At 32.2% G+C, this 25,036-nt stretch overlaps 1 protein-coding gene across 1 annotated transcript in view; it reads right to left on the reverse strand.

Annotated features, from left to right (window-relative positions):
- The window catches only part of ADGRA3 (adhesion G protein-coupled receptor A3), a 125,020-nt gene that overhangs the window by 33,933 nt on the left and 66,051 nt on the right, over positions 1–25,036 (reverse strand). Inside the window, exons 8-11 of the mRNA XM_031943068.1 lie at positions 23,412–23,576; positions 19,551–19,752; positions 15,219–15,374; positions 180–341 (exon numbers count right to left, since the gene is read on the reverse strand). Of these exons, the coding sequence (XP_031798928.1) occupies positions 180–341; positions 15,219–15,374; positions 19,551–19,752; positions 23,412–23,576 (685 nt within the window). The remainder of the gene's footprint in view (positions 1–179; positions 342–15,218; positions 15,375–19,550; positions 19,753–23,411; positions 23,577–25,036) is intronic.

A 25,036-nucleotide genomic window follows, 5' to 3' on the forward strand; every position in this document is an offset into this window, starting at 1 on the left:
ATATGCCATAAATCACATTATTCCAATGCAAAACAGACTTTAAGAAAAATCTCTTTTCAAAAATTCAACTAAAATTGGAAAAATAAAGCCTATTCACACAAGAGAGACAAGTGAAAAATTATCATTTTAGGCTTATGTTTTAATCTAAAATAAAGTGTGGATATAATATGTACACTTACAGTGGAATATACATGAGCTCCATTTGCCAATCTGTAAGCAGCAATTCGTTGCAAGCACTGAACAATTCTACTGCAAGCTTTTCCTTCTCTTTGTGCAAGCCACAAAACCCGCTCATCAGCCAACATGATGTTGCTTGCGATATCTACCATGACATCACCAAGCTAGAAAGAATACAAAAAGATCTATTAAAACTAATATAAAATGTTACTGGATTCATTCAGAAAAACGAATTGTAGAAGATGTTACAATTTGAAAGCTGACTACAAAAATCCAAAGCTTTTTATTCACATACAAACATTATAAACAACATAGTTACAAGTTTCTTATAATGGAAGAAAAATTGTTTTAAAAATGCAAACTGTTACTCTTAACTTTTTATACTCTATGGAAAGAGAGACAGATTAAGTTTTTTAGACTGCCTATAAAACTGAAATTATTAATTGTTGGTTATCCTTCATTTTCAAAGAGAATTAATGACAGTGCAACATTAGGTAAAAGAGTACATGATGTGGGATATCTTGATTAATGTATGACTTATATTTAAATAAGGCAAAGTTACACAAATCATCAGGATCACTCTCTTTGCTAATCATCAAAGTCCTACAGCAAGACAAAATTTAAAATGACTGGCAATGGACCAAGATGCAGTGAATGACTGGTGTCTTCAATGTCTCATCAGTTTTGAGGACTCCACAGCACCTATTCAGCCACTTTCAAGGCAACTGAACACTCTTTTTATCTGTCCATTCTGCCGGGAGAAATCTTCAAATGCTTGTGATAGAAACCCCCCCCCCCAACTCCCTGATGATTTTGAGGTCTCTCAGTTACCCTCAACCTAATTTAGTCCATCTACAAAGATGATTTTACCAGGGTGTGGCCACTGTGCACGCCCCAGTTTCCTGGAGCCACAGGTGAGACTCGGGTGACAGGTGGGCTCCAGATATAGGTGAGCAGCCCTGAATAGGGCTTGGCAGGCCTTCAGTATCAGAGGTGCTAATCTTACTTTAACACCCTAGACATTAAACATGACAGGTATGATGAGTAGAATTGAATTCTCAATCATATAAAAATTTGTATTCTCACTAAAAATGAAGCCAGAAGACAAAAAAAAATTGCCACTAAAAGAAAAAACAGTTTAAAGGCTCTTGTGAGTATATTAAAAAAAAAAAAAAAAAAAAAAGCAGTGCTGTTATAAGCATATCTAAAGACAAACACAAAACGGCATTTTATGGGGCTTCATACTAAAGAAATTTTTTTTTAAAAGACCATCATGAAGATGTAGTTTATGTGCCAACATCTATTAGTGAAGATGAGGAAGAAAATAAACTATATCAAGAACCTGATAAGACTCCAAATAAAAGTAATATATACTTTAACATTCAATGACATCAATGTAAATCTCAGAGGAGGCTAGTGAAAAATAATTAGGTGGAGAAGAACAATAGAAAATATGGCTCAAAAGTAAGTAAAGAGTTTGTAAACCACAGAAGTCTTATTACTATGTATATCAACAATTATTTTTCTCAAAAAAAAAAAAGAGTTGGGAACCACTAGATATCAAATATCAACATGCACACAATATACATACATACACATAGACATCTACATAGGAGTCACTTCTGACTCATAGGTAGATGATGGTCATTTATGAGTCAATTCTGACAATAGAATAATTAAAGGAAAACTCAAAATCAATATCAAATTAGAAGAATGAAAAAGAGAAAATAAAAAAAGCATAATTTAATCAACTCTACCCTAATCTATTTAAGTAAATTATTCATGATGGGGGAAAAATGGTGAATGAAGATGAAAGGAATCATTTCCTAATAAATTTGAACTGATAGGCTTCAGTTACCATAAGGAAGAAATCCAAAGAGCTTAGAAAAAATTGCCTTTTCAGGAAACACATCATATCTTTGTAAACGATATTTCCCACTGGGTAAATCTCTTGGATTTCCTGATCTCCAATAACTCATCATTCTGCAAAAATGAAATTAATTTTCAGATCATTTCCTATCCCAGCCATTGAACTTCATCATGCCATGTGGCTTTCTATATGACCCAAGCTCTAAACATGGTGCCTAGCACATGGTAGGTGCTTAAAAAATGTTGACTCCCACTCACAAATATAAGACATAAGTGCAACAGAGGTTTAAAGTATGAACTCATTTATAAAATTTGGAAACAATCTATGAGCTATATTACCTTAGAAAAACACTTAAAAACAATTTGGTGGGGGGGAAAAAAACCTTTGTAAGAAAGGAAGGGAAGAAATATTAGTAAGAGATTCAATTAATCCAGATTATCTCAGGAGCATTTATAAATAAGACTAGGAGGAAGTCAACATAAATAATAGAAAAGATTTGTCTTTCTATAAGAATCTATTTTCTCCATCAATCACAGCAGTGCCACAATTTATTGTCTATCATTTTTGACATGCTGCCTATGAAAAAAGAAATGGAACTGAAGGAAAAAGGGGATAAGATTACATTAACTAGACTATGTATATAAAGAAAAACACTGAAGATGAAATTTTGAGGTAGGAAGAAATCAACTATCAAGATATTTAAAAGAAGGAAGTAAAATTAAAAGCAAAAATTGATCAAAATACCACACACACACACACACATCTGCTAACTTTAAGAAATCTCTCTGAAAATAGTTTACATTGAAAAGATTGTTACTGTAATTAAAATAACATGGTGTTTTCACAAATGATTTCTATAATAAACCAGATCTTAACAGTCACATAATTGATTGAAAGGTTCAAAGAACACAAGAATCCAATGAAAGTTAATACCTGTCATCTATTAAAAAATATCTATGTAGCAAAATTAAGTCTTGAAAGAACTCTGTTGCTTCCATTAAAATCTTACAAGTCTTTGAACTCTATTAACAACAACATTTGCCATGGTCACAAAGGAGAGCACATGGCCCATGGAACAGAAATTTAGAAACATCAGGGTCAGCCAGAAGAAAGAATGACCAGTTTGCATTTAAAGGATATATATTTGATATTTGCCACTGCTCCTCATTTCCTACATGACCTAACAAGTCACTTCACTTCTTGGACCCCAAAAAATAACTGCTTAGAAATATATCAGACCCTGTGGTCAACACTTTTCGTAGATATCTCATTTGATTCTCAGAACAGCACAAGAAGGTAGCAACTAATGTTAACTTCATTTCACAACTGAAGAAACTGAGGAAGAAAGAAGTTAAGTGACTTGGCCAATCAGAGTGAGAGAGGGACAGAGACAGAGACAGAGACAGATACACATGGATGAACCTTGCCCATACAGTTATATGGCCAAGTTGTTTAAATATTCCATCAGTACATTTTGTAGAAATGGTCACTTGTGAGTCTAGAATTAAAAAAGAGGAAGACAGAAGACTAGACTGCAATTGGAAAACAAGCTAATGTTGTACTTATTGAAGCTTCTCATCAAAACAAAGGTCTGTTCTCTAAATCCCAATTTAATTCTGGAAATATTTAATGGCTTTAAATCATAAAATACCAAAGTCTGGGAAGAATTAATATTTGTAGGTCATCCAAAGGGCAATGGAGAGCTAAGTGGTGGGGTTACACAAGCTGCAATATAACCAACAAAAAAAGTATGAGGGTGATGCATCAATAAGGAGATAAGATTATTATTGATTTAGGGAAAAAAATCAGAACTGGGTAGGCTCTTTAAAATATTAACACAAGATACAAGAGAAACCCAGAAAGGCTAATATATTTAACCAACTGAAGGGACAAAAGGATGATGACCTGCTTATATGCTAATGGAAGGAAAGAGATAAATATGCTTTCAGAATCCCATTGCTTTTACAGGTCACAAAGAGAATTAACAAAGAAAAATATAAGGTCCAGACAGGGTTTTATTCTGTTGCAGTGTTTCCAAGAGATAAAATAAATTGGGAGAAGAGGTATGCACCAAGAAACACATTATAATTTATCATAATTGGGAGACTGAGAAGAGTAATGAAATATGGAGAAGATTGAACACATAGGCATTAAATGAGGTTCATTTTTGTATGAATCAGAAAAAGGAAGGTTAAATACACATACACACACACACAATCTACGCCAACCTTTACAGTCTTCTTACACCTTATACCTACCTTCCTCCCACTTATCTTTCAATCCAATGACACTGACTTCCTTAAAGTCAGGCATTTTTCTCTCAGTGTTCCCCATTTCTGGAATGCTCTCTCTCCCCATCTCTACCTACTTTTTTGGCTTCCTTAAAGACCCAGTTAAAATCACAGTCTACAAAAGCCTTTTAAAACCTCCCTTTAATCATAGGGTCTTCCCTTAATCATGTACATAGCTTATCAGTGTGTGTATGTGTGTGTGTATATATATATATATATATATATATATTTGCTTACTGTCACCCCAATATATAGTATAAATATATAATATATATATATATAAATAAAATATATAGGATATATAAATATATATAGGATATATATATATAAATATATATAGGATGGATATATATATATATATATATATATATATATATATATATATAGGATAAATAATGCTTTTTGCCTTTCCTTATATTCTGAACACTTAGCACAATGCCTGACACAGTAGGTACTTAATAAGTATTTATTGACTGACAGAGTGGCTAAACAGAGGAAAACAAATAAAATATAGAGGAAAAATAAACAATTCACAATCACAAAGTTTACATGAATCATCCATAAAATAAATGGGATGGATTATGAAGCTGAATCCAACAATATACAAAATGTCCCAAAACTTTTAGTTGAATCTTAAATTTAAAAGCTTAAAATTGCACTAATACATTGGGACATGTAGTACAACTTAAAAAGACATATGTGAAAACAAATGTTCACTACGTTAAAATAAGAACAGAATTTATTATAATTTAGGTGACTTTTTTCAAAGCAAGGAAGGCCATCATGCTTTCTGACAACGGGACAATAAGAAGAGACATGATTAAAAAAGATAAAGGAACTATAAATAATAAATTAATAGAAATATTTAATGTATATGTAGGACAGCTAAATGGCACAGTAGACAGAAGGCTGGGCCTATAGTCAGAAAGATTCAAGCTTCCCAAGTTCAAAGTTGGTCTCTGACACTAGCTGTGTGAGGCTAGGAAAATCACTTCACCCTGTTTGCCTCAATTCCTCACCTATAAAATTTTCCATTATGGAGAAGATAATGGAAAATCTTTGTCAAGAAAATCCCAAATGACATCATGAAGACTCAGACATGACCAATATGACTAAACAGTAAAAAGATAGGCGCCAAAGAGTATAACAATTAAGAAGTAAAAGTTAATCAAAACAAAGGGGGAAATTATAACAAAACTAGAAGAGTTGAGGTCAATAATGACCTCTATTTTAAACCTTAGTAAATGTAACAAAAACAACAAGAAAAAAAAAATCAGGAAGGAGTTAAGGACCTAAAAAGAATTTAAGAAAATTTAGATGAGCTGCATCTCTGATGATTACAGATTCAACCAAAAGAATACATATTTCTAAACTGTACACAACTTTAGAAAAAAACAAGAACATAAAAACATCATAAAATTCAGAAAAACAGAATTTTAAGCACATCTTTATGACCAAAACACAATAAAAGTTATAATCCATAAAAGGAATCTGAAGAAAAAAATGCAAACTTCATTGAAGAATAAATAATTTAAAAAGAATTGGTGAATCAAAGAACAAATTAGAGAAACACAAGAAATAATTTCACTCAAAGAAAGATGATATACCAAATCTATTGGAAAATAGCCGAGTAGTTCTCAAAGATTTGTATAAGTAAGTATTTTTATCAATTGGAGAAAGAAACAGAGACAGAGACAATTGGGTATATAACTAAGAATAATCCAGAAAAGAAACAAATTAAAAAACAAAACACCTCTTTCCAAACATAAGGATAAATTCTGAAAATTCAAGAAATAAAGGAAAATAACAATGAACTGAAGAGCTAATTTCTGAAAGTAAAAAAAGACAAACTTAATGAAGAGGAAATAAAAGAAATTAGAAACAAAACTGAAAACAAGTAAAATAGATTAATAATTAAGGGTAAATTAATAGAACAAGAAATAGAGAATGTAGTGACCCAAACTCAGAAAAAAAAATAAGTCATAAAGAATCTAAAAGGGGAATGGAAGACGGCAAGATGGTGAATTCTATTAAACATTCAAAGAATAATTTCAATGGATTTTTCTAAAATAATGTGAATCACACTACCAAAAGTCCTTCCACAACAAGAAGTGTAGTCCTAGAATCTAACCAAGGAGACACAATACAGAGAAAACTATCAACAAACAGTTCTAATAAATGAGTGTACAAATATTAAAATAAAAAGAAGTTATAGTAATGCATGAAAAATACGAATAATTCAAGATTGCCCTTAAAACAGTGTGTAATAGAGCATTTTAATAACAAAACAATAAATTTACATGATAGCACAGATGTTCAAAAAAAGTTTATTTTTATTTTCTTAATAAACATCACCTATTAATTTTATAAACAATAAACAGGAAGAATGAGTAGATTTTTCTCAATATGATAAGTTATGTACTTTTAACTAAGAGCTAGTTTAGTTATCTATAATATAGAAATGCTAAAAACTTTAATTCCAATAAACTCAATATTAAAACAACCATGTTTATTCTCACATTTATCTGGTATATATCTAATATAGTCAGCCCTAGAACTGACTGAACCCTATATTGCTACATTTGCTTCTGAGTCTTATATGCTCCAAATCTGTTCTACTTGTCAACTTTTCTTTTGAAATAAGTATTGAATAGCTTTTCCAATGACTGTTTTCTACTATAGTTTCAGATCTGATACTGCTAGGGCCTTTGCCTTCCCAATTTTTGTCTTTATCTTCCCTAAGAATCTTGCTCTTTTGCTGCCCAGTCCAAATGAATTAGACTTCTATGTGATATATATATATATATATATATATATATATATATATAATAGCCTTGAGATTTTGATTTGACTCTGAATATGTCAATAAATCTAGGTAGTACTGTATTTTTTTTATAATACCCAAACCATGAACAATGAATACTACTCCAATTACTAAAGTCAGTGATATAATCCATATTTGTCCTCTGGTAGCTGGACTCCCAGATGTTTTATATATTCTGTGGTTATTTAATTCGATTTTTTCTATTCTTCCTTCTGAGTTTTATTGATATATAGAAAAGCTGATTTGCACTGGTTTATTTTTATAACCTGACACTTGACTGCAATTATTTATTTTTAGTTGAATATCTAAGGTTCTCTAAGTAAACCATTATGTCACATACAAAAAAGTGATTATTTTCTCTTTGCTTTTACTTATTCCCTCCATTTCCTTTTCTTACTTCATTTCAACAGTTAACATTTCTAGAACACAATAATCAAAGTATTGAAATATTTTTCATATATGTTTCTCAATTAATAACAAATTTCAGAGGATTACCCAGGACATTGAGAGGTTAAGTGACTTATCCACACTTATTGTTATAAGAGTGTGACAGAGACAAGATCTGAAGTTGAATTTTAACAGATCTTCTTGACTCCAAAGCTAGCTTTCTATTTATTGTGCCATTCTGTATCTCTCAAGTGTAAAGCAGGACAAAAACATACATAATAAGATCGAATTACTATTTCAATAAAATATATGCAATATATGCTACTGTCAAAGAAGTTGATACATTTTGAGAGTATTAATCATAAACAAAGAAATTTAACAATAATATTATAAACTGTTATCCTCATCAATTTCATAGGAAATGTGGGCTAAATAAATTCTGATTAATTAATATCAATCCAATTTAATATCCTTCCTCATTTCCCTCATAAAACTTTCCTTCAAGCTAAAATTTATCTTTGTTTCCATTCTGTAATTTAGGTTTTCTCCTTATTGCCTGACCAGAAAGAGGGTAAGTTGGTACAATTATAAATTTCCAGAGTCTAGCCTAAAGAGAGCCACAGTTGCATGCCTTCTTGGGTACAAGAAGTCATTGCCCACAATATTCCTGTTTTTCCCAATGCTCACAAAGTTTTGGGTACTCATATCCAGTTAAATGAAATGGGACTGAGAATATACTCTCTTTGGATTGCCCAGAGCACTGACTCAACTACCTAAGATTTCCAGGAAATTAGGGTTTTCTTCACACTAGAAAGACATATAAAATATAAAGAATTCAATTTAACTAAATTTCCCAAAACTAGTAATCACTTATTGCATACAAAAAAGGAGAATAAATAATGGGAGAAAAACAACTTTTATACAGGATGCATTCCCTGACTTCATAAAGCTTACACCATGGTACTTCTCATAAAACAATTGTTTATAACACATTTTTATTTCAAAGCCTTTGGGGTAAAAATGGATAATAACTATTTTTGATGAGAAGGCAAACTACTATGTAGATAAAGTAGAGGAATGAAATGTATTATAAGATTGGGGAGGAAGGAGAGATCTGTTTTAAATGCCACTTTCAAGATTTATCATACATTATGAAAATTTTTAAAGAGGAAAAAAATATTTTTACTGAATCGTTTATAAGAGAACTTCACTAAAACATTAAAGACTATCATTATAGACAATTGGTCAGTGTTTTATTTGCAGTGGGTTCAACTTATATAGTAATTATACTAAATTACAACGTCAGAGGGAAAAAAAAATTGAATGAAAGCCAAGTTTTCGCAATTCCTTGCCCAGACAATTTTCTTATGTTTGTATTCCTAACAGTTTTTTTTTTTTTAAGGGAAGAGACATTATTAAAATATTTTACAATATAAGGTGACTAGAAAATTTTGGAATTCCATTTAAAAATTACATCCTTGAAAGTAAGTACCCATTTGGTTCATTTTTTTCCCCTTTTTCCACACAGAGCAGAGCATTTTGCACATGGGAGACTGTCAATCTTACTCAAAATATGACTCCAATTCCTAACTAAGACAGGGAGATGCCCCTGAATTCTTAAAAGCCAGAAGCCTACTTCTACCAGCATGGAAAGATTTCTGTTGCCATCCTAGCAACAGATTATGTTTGACTTCCAAGGCCCAGGACCAGACTAAGTATAGAAAGCTTAATTACCAATAGGTTATCCCCTTGGTGATGAATTCTTTAAATGATGGCAAACTACATAACAAATAAAAACATAGGAACCATGCGGTCCCTTTCTGCTTCTAGGATGCCTGTGGCAGAAAAAGGGGAAGAGGGAGCTAAGAATCAAATAGTTGTTCTTGTTTTTGGTTTTGGTTGGTTTTTTTTATTGTTGTTGTTGTTTTTTGCTTTAGTTTTTTTTTTTTCTCCAGACCACCTAAGAACACTAATTCCTCCACTGATTCTCAAAATTTAAAGATTAACTAAAGACTTATACATATGCAAACATAGTACTGGAGGAACTAATCACAACATTGTCAGTATAAAAGAAGCCACCAGATTTGCAATTAAATGGGAGGAATTGCTCACCAGTAATCACTGGAGGGATAGAGAAGGAGTGAGGGGGAGAAACAGGGGGAGAGAGAAGAGTGAGACAGGGAAGGAAAAGACATAGAGACAAAGTGTTTGGGGGGGGGAATAAGAAGGGGGAAAGAGAGAAAGAATGAGAGAGAGAGAAAGAGAGAGAGGGGGGGGGAGAGGGAGGGAGGGGGTGGAGTAGGTTTTATCATTTCTACAGAAGCATGAAATATTTGGTTGTCTCAGAGTGCAATGCCAGTGTTTGAAAAATATCATGAAAAGAATTGCAGATCAATTATTATCAAGTACAGAGGATAGAAAGTTAAAGAAATTATACAAATGGCTTGATAAGACCCTCTAAATTAAACTAACATATAGAGTGTGGCCCAGTGATTTCAATGGAAAGATAATTTATAATTCAAGTTATGATATTTAGTTGGATAGATAACCAGCAGGTCTCTTCAAATACTATCTTGGAGAAACACAGTAAATGACAACTATCCAGCGCTTTAAAGTTCCGCAAAAGATTTTCATTTTTATCTCATTATATCCTCACAGCAAACATGCTGAGAAAGGTGCTGTTGTTTCCTCACGAGACTAGGAAATAGAGAGATGAAGTGAATTGACAAGAGTCACACATATGATGTTAAGAGGATTCCAGAAAGCCCCCATTTTGTTGGATAGATCATCCCTTGGGAATCAGTGAGTGGACAAGTACAAGAGTCAGACAGGAGGGGCAGGCTATGATCAGCATTACTGGAGGGAATATATAGTGAGACCCATTGAAAGAATTAAGTTGTTTGCTAAATAGAATTTAATTTTCCAGTCCCATTGGACTTTAATTATGATAGTTCTGAATCCTTGTGATATGATGCTGCAAATTATAGCTGAGAAAAAAAACCAACTTATTTCTGAAATATTACTTAAATGGTTTTTAATTGTGAGAAGCATTAGAAATCATAATATGTGTACTTCTCCTTGACCTCACTCCCTGAAGACCATTTTGGCCTAAGAAGTATAATACAACCTGTTCCTCCATCTGTCACTCCAATTCTGTGACTATCAAAGGAAATTATGTACAGGTAAGCATTTTAGAACACAAAACAAGTATAAGATACTACTCTAATTGGCAATACTCACAATAGGATTGAATGAAGAGACACAATATTATTAGCTTTAATTTTGTGAGAAGTAATTAAAACCAAGAAAAAACTGATCTATAAATAACCGCTAATTGACAAACCTAGAATAACAGCTGTTTTTATTTTATTAGCCCCACAATTTTACTGGTTAAAGAATATTTCCAAAAAGAAAACTCCCTCTACTAATACAGACCAGAAATTGTTCTGCAACGTATTTGAATATTATTCTCTATTACATATTAAGTTACATGAAACAGTGAGCTTAAGGAACTTCCCAATGGTCACAAAGACAGAAGGATCAAGAGATGAGACTGACCTAAAATCCTTTCTCGAAAGGAAGCTCTCTACTAAACTGCCTCTCACAAAGAAATAGTTGCAGAGGTAAATTATTATCTTAAATGTGATAAGATCTAACTTATTCAGCAAACCAGAAACAGTGGTATGATTCCCCAAATTATATACTCTTTTAAAACAAGCTCACTTAAATATAACTAGCTCATCTACAAATAAATATTCCATTTCAAGGGTACTTAAGTTTTCCAACCTGTAAATTAATTATACCATCTGGCCAATTATTGATTTCACCTATCTAAAAAAAAAAGATTATAAGAACATTCTAATATCTGGATATGCCTTTAATTGGTTACTAATAAGATCTATTTTAGTTCTAACATTATCTGAGTTCTGCTGTACTACAGAAATTGTAACTTGCTTTCTTACATATAAAGTTATTCTTTAAAACATAATCTGAATACTTGTTTTACCTTAGCCTAGATGGAAATATTTATATTTATAGGCATAAAATAAATGTTTATTAACTATCTGGTACAAAACAGCTTGATATATTTCCCTGCTAAAATAAATTGATTAACAATACTTTCTGTGTTTAGGCAATGAAAGGTCATATAATTCCTAAAAAGAATATTACAGGATGGAAGTTGAATTTTTTCTGAAAATGAAAATTTCACTATGTGCTTTTATAAACAGAGTAAGAAGCAATTAGTCACGTAGCCTTATTAGATTTATACAGATTTTTTCTTTTAAAAATTTTTTTATAAAATGTGCAACATACTTTAAAAAAAAGGTTATTGTAGTATTTAGAGTTTTCATTTGCATATTTAAAATACAAGCTTATCTTTAACAAGTTCTTCTATATTCTGCCCATCTTTCTATACCAAGAGCTGCTTTATGATAGTAAATCCTCACGTTTCTTATAAAAATACTGTAAAATGATTTATCTCCATGTATTTGGGTTTCTACTTCTCTCCATTATTACCAAAATCTTCTATCAGTTCCTAATTCTTGTAAGATAAGAAAACAACTTAAGTGATCAAATAGATATTTCTGTTGGAGATTTTTTAATCTAAGACTGATAAATTCCCCATAAGCAAGCATTTTAGTTGAATTGAAATACGCAGTGATTTATTTTAAATCTCATTCAAAAGTTGAATAAAATTATTCTAGCATAAAAAAAGCATGAATCTGAGCATAATAGGTTTAGTCAATTTATGTTAAGACTAAAGAATAATGATTATTTATTCAATGTATTATAATTGTTATATGACTTGATTATAAAACATTTAAGACTAGAACAAAAATGAGAATTAAAAATATATAGTGCAATCTAACTTTTAAATATCTGAAGAAAATCAAATTAGGGAATATATGTGATTAGTTTGTGAATCTTTCAAATATACAAAATAATTTTAAAACTCATGCCCCAGTAAATACAGATACTTATATTGTCTGACAGAAGGTCTTTAGTTACTTTTAAAAGACCTCACTAAATTAATCATTTATATTTGATAGCTTAATAGCTTTTATTGCTTACATTAAGACAGAATGATACTAGCTTGTGTCAAACTGATGCAGGCTAAATCATAGCCAGGAAAGTAATCTCTCTATAATTTAATAACCTGTGAAATAATCTATAGCAGATTCACATTTTGGACCTCATACAAAATCATTAATTTAATAAGTTATTTGTTCAACTATGGTATAGAATATGCATTAAAAATGATCTGCATCTAACTACCTCAACTAAGAATTAGCTCATACAGTTAAAATCTTTAAACCTCATTATTCATTATAGTAATGGTGAAAGCTTTTTTTTTGTTGGGGGGGGGGAACAATAAATTTTTAAAAGCTACAAATTAATTAGCTGAGATTAGTCAAATGCAGCATATATATACTTCATTACTACTTTGTTCCATATGCATTTAATCTTAAAATGTGATTTGCTGCTAATATTATTTATATGAACCTTTACATTTAATATCTTTAATATGCTCATTTTTAAAAACTCTTCTTATATCTAAGAATAACCTCAAATACCTTAACTTGCTCTGTTCCTCTGGCTCCAATCTATTTTCCAAACTTATTTTTCTTCTTTTCCTTTTGATATAAACACATTTATACCCTCTGACATTATAGCCAAAATGAACTCTTTCTAATTCAACATTTCATAGCCTACCTTTATTTCCATTCCTCATCCTAGTAAGAAAGACATGACTGCTTCACAATTCTTATCTTCTTTTAAAATTCAGCTTATGCATGCAAAACTCCTCATGTATCCAGCAATTAGTACTTTCATATTCCTCAATTGTTCCTGGAATTCTTTGTCTGATATCAGTAACCATTTATTAAGTGTTTACTATTTTCCAGGCATCACGGTAACAGAAGCTGTCCCTTTGTCCATCATATTAATCTCTATTATCATTGTATTACATCACAGAATGTAAGCTCTTTGAGGTAAGGAGCTATTTGATTATTAGCTGATTGTGTATTCCCATACACAAATGTACCTTACACATAACAAGCGTTTAAATATATTTTGAATTAAAGCTGTTTCTTCCTTGTGTGGCTTAACAATGCTTACAATATGGTTATTGACACCTGCTCTTTCCTCTATAAAAAGCATTCACTTTCAACCCCATCAACCATTCTCCTAAAACATAAGAACACATTGGCTGATTTTTTCGTTTGTTTCTTTTATTCTTGATACCTCATGCAAACATTAGTCTCCACTTTCCCAAGTAATATTTTTTGGGGGGCAAATGGGATATTTTCCTTTTTAAAATTTTATTTTTTCCTCAATTACAGGTAAAATAATTTAAACATTTTTTTCAAAGTTTGAATTCTAAATTCTCTCCCTCCTTCCCCCATCCTCACCTCACTGAGAAGGCAAGCAATTTGACATACACAATCATACAAAACATATTTCCACTTAGTCATTTGGTGAAACAAAATACAAACCAGAAGGAAAAAAAAAAACACAAACAAACAACAAAATAAATAAAGAAAGAACATAAAGAAAAAGTAACTTTGATCTGCATTCAGACTCTACCACATCTTTCAATAGAGATGGACAACACATTTCATCCTAAGTCATTCAAGAAGAATTAGATCATTGTATTGCTGAGAACAGCTAAGTTACTCATAGTAGATCATCATATAATATTATGTACAATATAATTATTATGTACAATAGTCTCCTGGTTCTGCTCATTTCACTTTGTATCAGTTCATATAAGTCTTTCCATGCTTATTTGTTTTTTTAAGCAGGATGCCATCCTGCTCATTATTTCTTAAAGTACAACAGCATTCCATCATAATCATATACAACAACTTCTTCAGCCATTCCCCAATTGATGAACATGTCCATTCTCCTTATTACCATTAAAAAAGCTACTATAAAGATTTTTATGCATAGGTCCTTTCTCTTTTTATTTTTTTTTAATCTCTTTGGGATATAAGCCAAGTATTGGTATTGCTTATGATTATATATCAAAGGGTAATTATATAGTCCTCAGGACATACATCCAAATTGCTCTCCAAAATGGCTGAATCAGCATGGAACTTCTCCAGCAGTACAATAGTGTTTTAACTTTCCCACATCTCCATCCAACATTTTCATTTTCCTTTTCAGTCATATTGACCAATCTGATAGATATGAGGAAGTAGCTCAGAATTGATTGTTTTAATTTGCTTTCTCTCAGCAGTAATTTAAAGCATTTTTTATATAGAGAGAACTTGGATTATTTTGTCTGAAAACTGTTCATATCATTTGACCATTCATCAATTGAGGAACAGTTCTTATTTCTATACATTTGACTCAGTTTTCTATACATTTGAGAAATGAAGTCCTTATCACAAAGTCATAAAAGAAAAAAAAATAAGGTTGTAATGATTATTGCTCTCCATCTTATTTTCCTAAGTTCACATCAGGATTAAAATGATCTCATTAAAATCACATACTTTTCAAAATTAACAAAGTTCCATCTATACTTCTTAAAATACATCTTGATGGGAATGTGATTTGGATTTTTAAGAAAAATCAAAATGAATAGCTATGTGAAAAGGAAGTGGCAAATTGTAAGAACCACATATCTAATTTCTATTTTTATATAATTAAATTAGGAAAATACCTCTTTTGATTTTTCCTCTTTGGTGAATCTTCCAAATTTCTCTATCATTTCAGCCACAAATAAAACATCCATTTTGTCAGAGAAATTTGCTGCCTCCACAGTATAAGCCAAAAGCTGCCTAGCTGTAGCCACAGCATTGGTAAGATTGAGGGGCATCTAAACAAGAAGCAAATAATATATTTAGATACTCAACAATGACAATAAAAAAACACTAGTGCAACATCACAACAAACTTTAGTTCTTGCCTTTCACCTCAAAAATGACATTACAAGAAAACATTTTATAATTTACTCACCATAATCAATAACTTTATGCTTATAGGATAAATAAGGTTAGTATCCTGAAAAATCTGGAAAATAAAGAAATAGCTCTTTCTTTTAAAAATATGTATTATTGATGCCTTTTGCCGTTAAATCATGGTCATTTCTCAACTTCTTTTAAAATAAACTCTCCACTGGGACAAAGACAAAGGATCAAATAAAACTACTCTATACAGCAAACCAATATGATATATATATGTATATATATATTTTGTCCTAATAATCCCAGCAACTTAATTTATTATGAAAAGTGACATACTTCACTTTGTGCTCTCTAGAAAACTTTTCACTGGTTTTTCAATTACCCACCATTAAAGTTCTACTTAGTGATCTTCTCATTTATACATCATTAGAGTCACTATACATACTGCTCTATTACTTCTACTTATTTTCTCCAAAATCAAAGAATCTCTCCAGTTTCTCTGAATTCTTTATATCTATCATTTTCATTTCAAAATAATATTCCATTGTTGATATAATTTAATCTAAGTTTGATTTTTTGTTTTTGTTCCTCCAGACATTTTCCGATTGATGATGAATGAATTTTTTATTTTTATTTTTTTACAACTGCAAAGAATACTGTTTATTAGTATCTTAATAGGCACTGGACATTTAGTTTCTGTCTTTGACTTGCTAACCTAATTCACCCATAATGCTATTATTGGATCAAAAGGTAAAGATAGCTTATTCACTTTTCATGAGCTTGGTCGAACTGAAAACTAGAAAAGTTAGGCACTTCACAACCCAATCAACAGAGTATATGATCATCATAGTTGTTTTTCCCACAATCTACCCAATATCAATTTGTTATCTTTGCTAATCTGCACTTTACAAAATGAAAATAGAATTATTTTAATTCACATATTACATAAAATTAATGATTCAGAGTATGCTATCATATAGCAATTTAATGACAAGAATTTTTCTTTTCAAAATTCTTCAACTTCTTCAGCCTACTTATTAGTAGGGAACAGTTCTTAGAATTATATAAATAGGAAATATTTGGAATATCAATAGTCCTTGATACCAAGGACTTTTTCAAGCATATAATAACCATAAACCTAGGCAGTATAAGTATCTAATGGGCAACGTAAACTAAGTATACAGAGTTTCAGAAAGAAAGAAATCTCTTTTAACAAAGAAGAAATATGAGTTTCTTGGCAAGGTTAACAAAGAGCATGTTCTAGAGAAAAAGTAAAGATTCTCCTTCTAGCATAGCAAAAATGAGGTCAGGCACAAAAAGTGTTATTAAATGAATGTCCAAGAGTAGAGCTGATATATCTATTAGGAAAATAAACCTTGAGAATGGTTTACTAATCCATGGCTGGACAAGTCAGAGACAATGAGAAGAAACGCAAGCCAGGAAACACTGGGACAATATGGCGGTCCAGAAGCAAGTCAGGGACTTCTTACCAGAACAGAAAGCCCGCATGAGGAAAATGAAGTACAAATCAAACTGTGGCAAATGAGAGAACTGGCAGAAAGATGGACTATGCTAGCAAATGTTTAACAAACAAACACGACCTACTTCTAAGCTTAATCTGCATTATTAACATTTTCTCCATCATTTTCCTAAGCACAGGCATGCAACAGAACAATAAATCAAGGACTGATTTATAGTTTGCAGATTTCTAAGGTGAAAATGTGTACAATAAAATTTAATAAATGGGCTCTTCCAGCTCAGTTCAGCAAACTCCTATGGGATGTGTAGTAATAAAGGGCAGAAATCAGGGGTTAAAAGACAGAATTTTCTTTTTTCCTGAAATATGCTATAGAAAAGAAGGAAGCCTTTTCTTTAGAAATTCTTGAACACACTACTCCAGTCTGTATTTACTGAAGTAGGAGCTTTATCACATTTGGAACACACATTCTGTCTGTCTTAGTTATACATTAGCTGTTATCAGGACCTGGATGGAAAAAGAATCATCCAAAATTCAGTCATCACAACCTCATGATTTGTAAGCTAGAAACCAAGTATCTCCAATGGCATATTTTCTTGGGGCCCGAGGACAAAGCTTCATAGAGGGGATGACATTTGAGCTGAATCCTGAGATGGAGAGCAGCCTTCTAATGCCAAAGATGGCAAGAGAGCATTAAAAATAGGGTTGATAAGGGCATGAAACAGGAAGAAGCTAGAGGATATGTGAAAGGAGGCAGAATAATAAATAATTTTATTAGGATATAAGGAGGCTTTATGAAATAAAAGGCCAAAAAGACGGAGTGATGACCCGAATGTCAGACTAAGTAATTTTAACTTTATCTTATAGATAATGGGGACTTTTGCTAACTGCTTTTGAGCTATGGTGACAGATAACCAAAGATGTATTTTATAAATATTAATATGGAAGTTCCATGAAGAACAGACTATGCTTCATAGGAACACAAATATCAATTAGAAGATTACTAGGAAAATCCCAAAGAAAGATAAGGGCCTGAAAAAGGATTGAGGCCATGGGAATAGAAAAAATAAATTTGAAAAAAGTTTTTTAAAAAAGAACAAGACTCATCAAATGAATGAATATAGGGAAGAGGGGATAAAAGCAGAGTCAAAGATGGCTCCAAGATTTCCTGCCCAAGTAAATGGGAAAATATTAGGGAGGGAAGAAAGGAAGGGAAAGAGAGGGGGGGGGGGAAGATAGAGGGAGGAGGGAAGTTAGTTTAGATTGCAAGGCTGGTTTGAGAGGAACAATTCCTAAAAAAATTAAAAAGAATGCTAATTACTGGACATTTTACAATTAAATCAATGTTTATTGTCTTCTAGCTCAGGGATACTTAAAACTTTTCTCATTTTTGACTTCTTTTCACCTCAGAAATTTTTACATGACCCTGGGTATATAAGTATATAAAATGGGTATACAAATCATACATTTGCTAATAATAAATCATCATTTCATAATTCTCCCATTCAGTTATATAATCCCATGTGGGATTTGGGACCACAATTTAAAAAGCTGGGCTCTAGACAATGCAGAGGAAAGGATGAATGCATTAATACTGAAGTTTATAAAGACATTTTGTTTCAAAAGTTGCTGCACTGGATTTCACTACACTAAAACCAATTGTTTTGCAAAGTCATCCTGGGTCATAGAACAAAAATAACCTATACCTACTGAGTAACTTGCTGAGGAGCAAGAGATCTTTTCCTTACTAATAGGAATAAAACTATAATTTATTTATGAATGTGAGATAGAGTTTCACAGGCATCACAGCACCTCAAAATAATTTTGAAGTAGGTCTACAGCAATGAGCCCCATGCATTACTCAAATTACATTTACCTTAAAATGGTTAAAGGTTCTTAGAACATCTGGGTTACAGTAGGGAGGAGTACTTGGGAATTTCATGATTAGGAAATATTTGACTTCAAAGAAAGAAAAAATTTGTGTTCCTTTGGGCAAAACAATTATCATCCACTTTATGGAACTAGATGCACTATGTCTTGGGATTTTACCAATTATTGAGACCAAAAGTTGTATATAAACAGAACTTGATTCAGACATTTAACTGAAGCCCATGCATAAGGAAAACAAACTTTTTTTCCATCCAAGTTTCCTTATTATTAGTTTTCTCTATCAATGAAATTCTACTCAGTCCCTGCCATGAGCCAAGCCCTGCTTTAGCAGTGGAAACAAAACCAGGAAAAAGCCTCTGAAGCTCACCACAGATGATGTGCATGTGATGCACGGGCCCCTCTGTAACTCACACCCCAACAAATAAGACCAAGGTAATTCTGGAGAGGAGGCGATGGCAACTGAGGGGAAGGGAGAGGCAGCCATAAGGTGCCGCTTAAGCTGAGCTTTACCTGAAGCTAGGAATTGTAAGAGCAGAGACAAGATGGGCAAGCACTTCAGGAAGGATGCTACGGCTTACTTCACGTTACATAGGAAGACCAGTGAGAAGAAAAGTGTGATGGAAATGATTTCTGTAAGGCTAGATTCTAAGTACCACACGCTCTTATTTATTTGGATCAGATGAAAATGTTCCAGAAACTGTAATGAAAAATACATCAGTTACCTGATTGAACATGTAGAGAACGCGAGTGACATCGTTTGCATACTGGCACCGGGAGTAGTCGTCCTCCGCCCAGAAGCCCCCTCGGTCACATCTGCGCCAGGCTTTCCGCTCATCCTGCGGATTTCCAGGATAAATGCCGCTGCCAGGACTGTTCCGAGTACACAGGAGGTAGGCAGTGATGCCTGCCAATGTTCTAGGCCACCTGGAGATCCGAGGGCAAAGGATTAGAAGAAATTTACATTACAAGAATAGCGATGAAGACAATCAAGCACGATGACAACGAATAAAAGTCATTTTAGAACTAAACATAAGAACAATGAAATAAGTCACCTTGGATACCCCTAATCTCAAGCAATTTTATTTTGATATTTCTAAAGAGACTGAAAGAGAAAAGAATAGAAAATGGTTTAGCAAACGGGGAAGGGGGGAGGAAAGACCAAGTCTCTCTCCCCCAGACTGGAAAGGCCATGTGGCATCAGCAGGCACCTGCTGTTTCCAACCTGAGCCTCCCTGTCTTTCCTTGTGGCAGCCGGTCCCTTTCACCTCCTTTTCCCCCTCCAGAGAGTCACTATATCAAAAATGAAAGTTATCAAAGAAAATCAGATAAGAAATCAATTTAGATTTTATAATAGAAAATTTCTCCAAAAACAACTGTTTTTGGAAATGAGAAATGAGAAATTCTGATCTGTAACTCTAACATATTAAAACACAGAACATTTGTCAGAAAAGAATCAAAAGACAGCAACACTAAAGAACCCTATAAATGAATTTGAAGAGACAAGTATCCCAGAAAAAAATTTTATAAAGAAAATGATCAAATACCTAAGGAAACTTCCAAGAATACTCAGAAATGGAGAGTGAAATACAGAGCAAAATAATAGGGCGTCAGAGAGAAACAAATTTAATCTATTAAAAAAAAAAAAAACCTCAAACTTCAGAACTTCAACCTCAAATAAAAAATCATAGACAGTTCAAGTCTTTCATCTCCAAAGGAAAATCCAAGTCAAATTGTTCATTTGAGTAATCAAAAATAATAAAAAAATAAGAAATTCCAGATTTACATTGACAACTACATACTTTATACCAATAGACAAATGAGAAAGGAAATTGAAAGGAAACTGCTATTCCAATTCTTATCTTGAGTAAGGAGGAGAAACTGGTTGCTAAAGTAAAATGGAACCCACAAAGTAGGGGTAAACCTACATTCCATCTAAGAATTCATGACAGAATTGAGAAAACAATGAAAATATTGATATAGCTCTAAATTCTGGGATTGAGAAATGTAAAGAAAGCATAGAAATCCTACAAGGAAATTAAACCCACCAAAAAAAAAATAAAACAGGAAAAAAAAAGAAAGGAAAAGAAAATGGAAAACTCATAAATCTTCTCTGGAAAACCCAAAATGATTCTAATGAGAAGGGGAAAAATTGTCAAATGAGACCAGTTTGGAAGCACAGGAAACTTATTAATCAATCTATAACTGAAAGAATAGAACTTAGAACAGAAACTGAAGACAGAAGTAAAGATGATGGAGAACATAAAATCATGTCTGAATATTTGTGCTCTGAATGACCAAGAGGATAGATAGAGAACTGTGAATAACAAAAAGCTTCAATTGTTCACCAGCAATTGCCTGCTGGATTACAAAGGACTGAGGAATGGAGGCAAAGGAAATGGAGGCAATAAGTATAAACAGCTTTTTCCAAAAATCTGAATTTGGCTGAGAAAAGAGAGAGGAGACTAAATTGAGGGATATTTTGCTCTATGAAGGCTTTTTAAGAATAGGAGATGGAGACCGGGGTACATGTGAAAGACTCAGCAGAAAAGAAGAGATTAACAATTAAAGAGATAGAAGCAATGATTGAGTGGGAAATATGATAAAGAAAAAAGAAGGGAATGGGTTCAAAGGAACACGGTGACAGGGCTTAGCCTTGGCAAGGAAATTAAAAATATAGAGAAATTACTATCAATATTATAAGTGTTGGTGCTCTAAAGAATATATGTAAAAAAATTCACCTCACTTTATTATATTTTTAAAATATCAAGTTGTACATAATAGATTGCAGTTTCACGTGAAATCATCTTTTTTAATTATGTTAGAGAAATGCTTGTTTAATTCCATAAACTAAAAATAAATGAAAGAATATATATCATACATTATGTATTACATAATAATTATTATATGATATCACATAATATATTTTAAAGACATTGCCCATTATGTATATCACATGATATATTTTGGGGGAAAAGGTCTTTTTTCAGCGTGGGAGGGAACAAGAGATAGAAACATAAGAATGACAGAAAAATGGAGTATTTCCAGTCACAAGGAATTAGATGAACAAAGCCATAGCAATAGAAAATGTGGAATGTGGCTAGGGACAGCAAACAATCTAATTTGCCTGAAGCATAAATAGTATAACATATGGCTAGAAATCAGGTTGTGGATGGCTTTGAATACCACTCAAAGAAACATGAACTTTATTAAGAGACAAGAAACACCAGGCTCTGATGTGAAGTACTGATTGAGGAGTGATGTTAAAGAGACTAAGTGCAGGCTGGAAGACCTGTTCGAAAGCTATTGTAATAATTCATATGGATAGTTATCAGAACTTATATCAGGCAGCACAAAGAGAGAAAAAAACAAAGTTTAAAATAATAATTTATCAAACTTCTTTATCTTTATATTAATAATCACAGAACCAACCATTCTGGAGACCGATTTGAGACTACACACAAGACTATAAAAGTGTGCATTTCCTTTGATCTAGCAATACTACTACTAGTTCTATATTCCAAAGAAATCATAAAAAAGGCAAATGGACTCACCCATACAAAAATATTTATAGCAGTCCTTTTTGTTCAATGATTCAGAAATTGAGGGGATACTCATCCCCTCAGCACATCCCCAATTTGAATTAGGGAATGGCTGAACAAATTGTAGTATAAGTTGTGGTTGAATATTATTGTGATGTAAGAAATTACAAACAGTATAAAAAACCTGGAAAGACTTAAATGAACTGATGCAAAGTGAAGTAAACAGAACCAAGAAAACACTGTACACGGTAATAAAAACACTGTTCAATGAAGAATTGTGCAGGACTTACATTAGTCTCAGCAATACAATGATCCAAGACAATTCTAAAGGACTAATGATGAAAAATGTTCTCCATCTCCAGAGAAAAAATTGATATTGTAAATCAGTCTGAATACAGACTAAAGCATACTACTTTACTCTCTTTCTTTTTTTCTGAGTCTTCTTGTACAAAATGATTAATATGGAAATATTTTACATGATTGAACATGTATAACCTATACTGAGTGGCTTACCACTTCAGGAAAAGGAGAGAGAAGGGAGGGAGAGAGGGAGAGAATTTGGAATGTAAAACTAAAAAAAATATATAAAAAAATGGTTTTAATGTATAATGAAGGGAAAATATTTCTTTTAAAAAAGAAATATAGGAATTATTCATAAAATTATGGGCTTGGGTTTCTTATGATTTCAAGGAATAGTCACTAAGTTGTCATGAAGTACAATATTACTAAAGTACAGCAATCCTAAAATACAACTCAAAACAGACTCTTAAGTTTACAAAATATCACCTCTTTCTCTGGCCAAACATTAATTTTTGAGACTGAAGCAATTGACAAGCAGCCTGTTACATCAATAACTTATGATTTCAAAAAATAATAATCCAATAGTAATAAGTGAGTGCTTTAATAAGAAATAGCTTTATTTATTTCAATATATTAAAATACTGTAGAATTGATCTTTAACAACTCAAAATAATGAAAACAACAGAAGAGAACGTTAATCCCCAAGGCATGGCACAATATTTTAATGGTTTCCTCATAACTAACCTGAAATCACCTTTATTGTTTATTATCCTCTCTGGAGGACAGTACTGGGCAGAGCTTTCTAATACTACAATGTCAACAGTTCTAGTGTTGTTCCCACGTCGAGTTTGCACATGACAGCCCCAGTTTCCAGTGGATCCTGCCTGAATGTTGGAAATAGTTAAGGCACTGTAGAGAGAAATTAAGGACATACACACACAAAATGCCATTAGTTATCATCATCAAAATCATTGAAAAAATAAATTATACAAAATACTACATATTAAAAAAAAGGAAAAAAATTGTGAAATGAAAAACAAGGCAAAACTTTTGCTTTAAATTATACTCAAAACAGTTATATTTAAATAATAAATAATATGAAAAATTCAACATGTTAGGTCTAAGAACCTTTAGCTTAGACGTACCATAATATAACCACAAGTATCATCCAAAAAGAACTCAAAGATGACCAACCATGAGCTAGTTCTGCTACTATGCTGTCTCATCTGTAATAGTGTCTGGACCAGATGATCATTAAAATAACTTTCAGCTTAAATACTACAATCTAATTCATCTATCAAGTTTTTATTTTAATGTGTGGTTTTGAGCAGAATGTGTGTCTTTAAAATTTTGAGACCACTTTTTGAACACAAGTCCAGGGGCTGGTGGGCAGCACATGTCAATTTAATAAGGAATAGTTATAATCCAAAATACTGATATCTGGCACTTCTTAAAGAAATACTAAGGAAATGTACATAAAGAACCACAAGACAACAAATGTCGGGGAAAATGCCTGCCTCTATTCCTAGAGGTTTTCTATTACTCAAGCTGACTGGCAAGTTAATGAAGCCTAGCCCACCTCCTACTCTTAGTTCTCATGCAGGATTTACTTTTCCCAATTGATGTTTTGTTGCAACAAAAAGCAAACATGTTGCAAAGTTCTTCACCCAGTGGATTGTATGAACCAGAGGAAGAACCAGAACTGATCCTGAAAAAGTCAGAAAGGAATTCTTCAATGTCTCACTGTCTCTGAGAATCCATTAAAAAGGTAACAAACTAAGGGCTGAGATGTTAACAACAACAAAAATACACCAAGAAAAGGGAGGAGGAAAAAAAGTAAGTATTCTAGGGAAGCAGAAGGCTTTCCTTAAAATCTTAACAATTAATTTTTTAAAAATACTATTTGCTTTCGATTCTTTTTAACATATCAAATATTTTCTAGTCTCATATTTTACCCATTACTGTCACTTTCCAATTAATAATCTACATATAAAGCGGGAACCCAAATAAATGTAAACAGTTAAGCCAAACAAACTGATACATTTAACCACAATGATAAGAGTATATAACTGCAGTATTTTATTCTGTGCTACTCCAAGGAAGAAAGGCTAGAGGGCTGGGTTCCATAAGGAACAATTACCACAGGTTTAAGATACTCTGTGAATCTATACTATTCAACAGTATAGACTATGAATCGCCACCACTATGTTTGTTTAACTTTAACTGTGCACAAGGCAATTAGTTATATATGCCAAAATAAATGTGTGACTTCTCAGCAGCTAGCATTTATAACTTCCATTAGAAATTCAAAAAAATTTACAAAGTTAAAATAGTTTTCCCACACTTTTGTAAAAAGGACTCAATCAATA

This window comes from Sarcophilus harrisii, chromosome 6, assembly GCF_902635505.1.
Source record: "Sarcophilus harrisii chromosome 6, mSarHar1.11, whole genome shotgun sequence".
Lineage (NCBI taxonomy): Eukaryota > Metazoa > Chordata > Mammalia > Dasyuromorphia > Dasyuridae > Sarcophilus > Sarcophilus harrisii.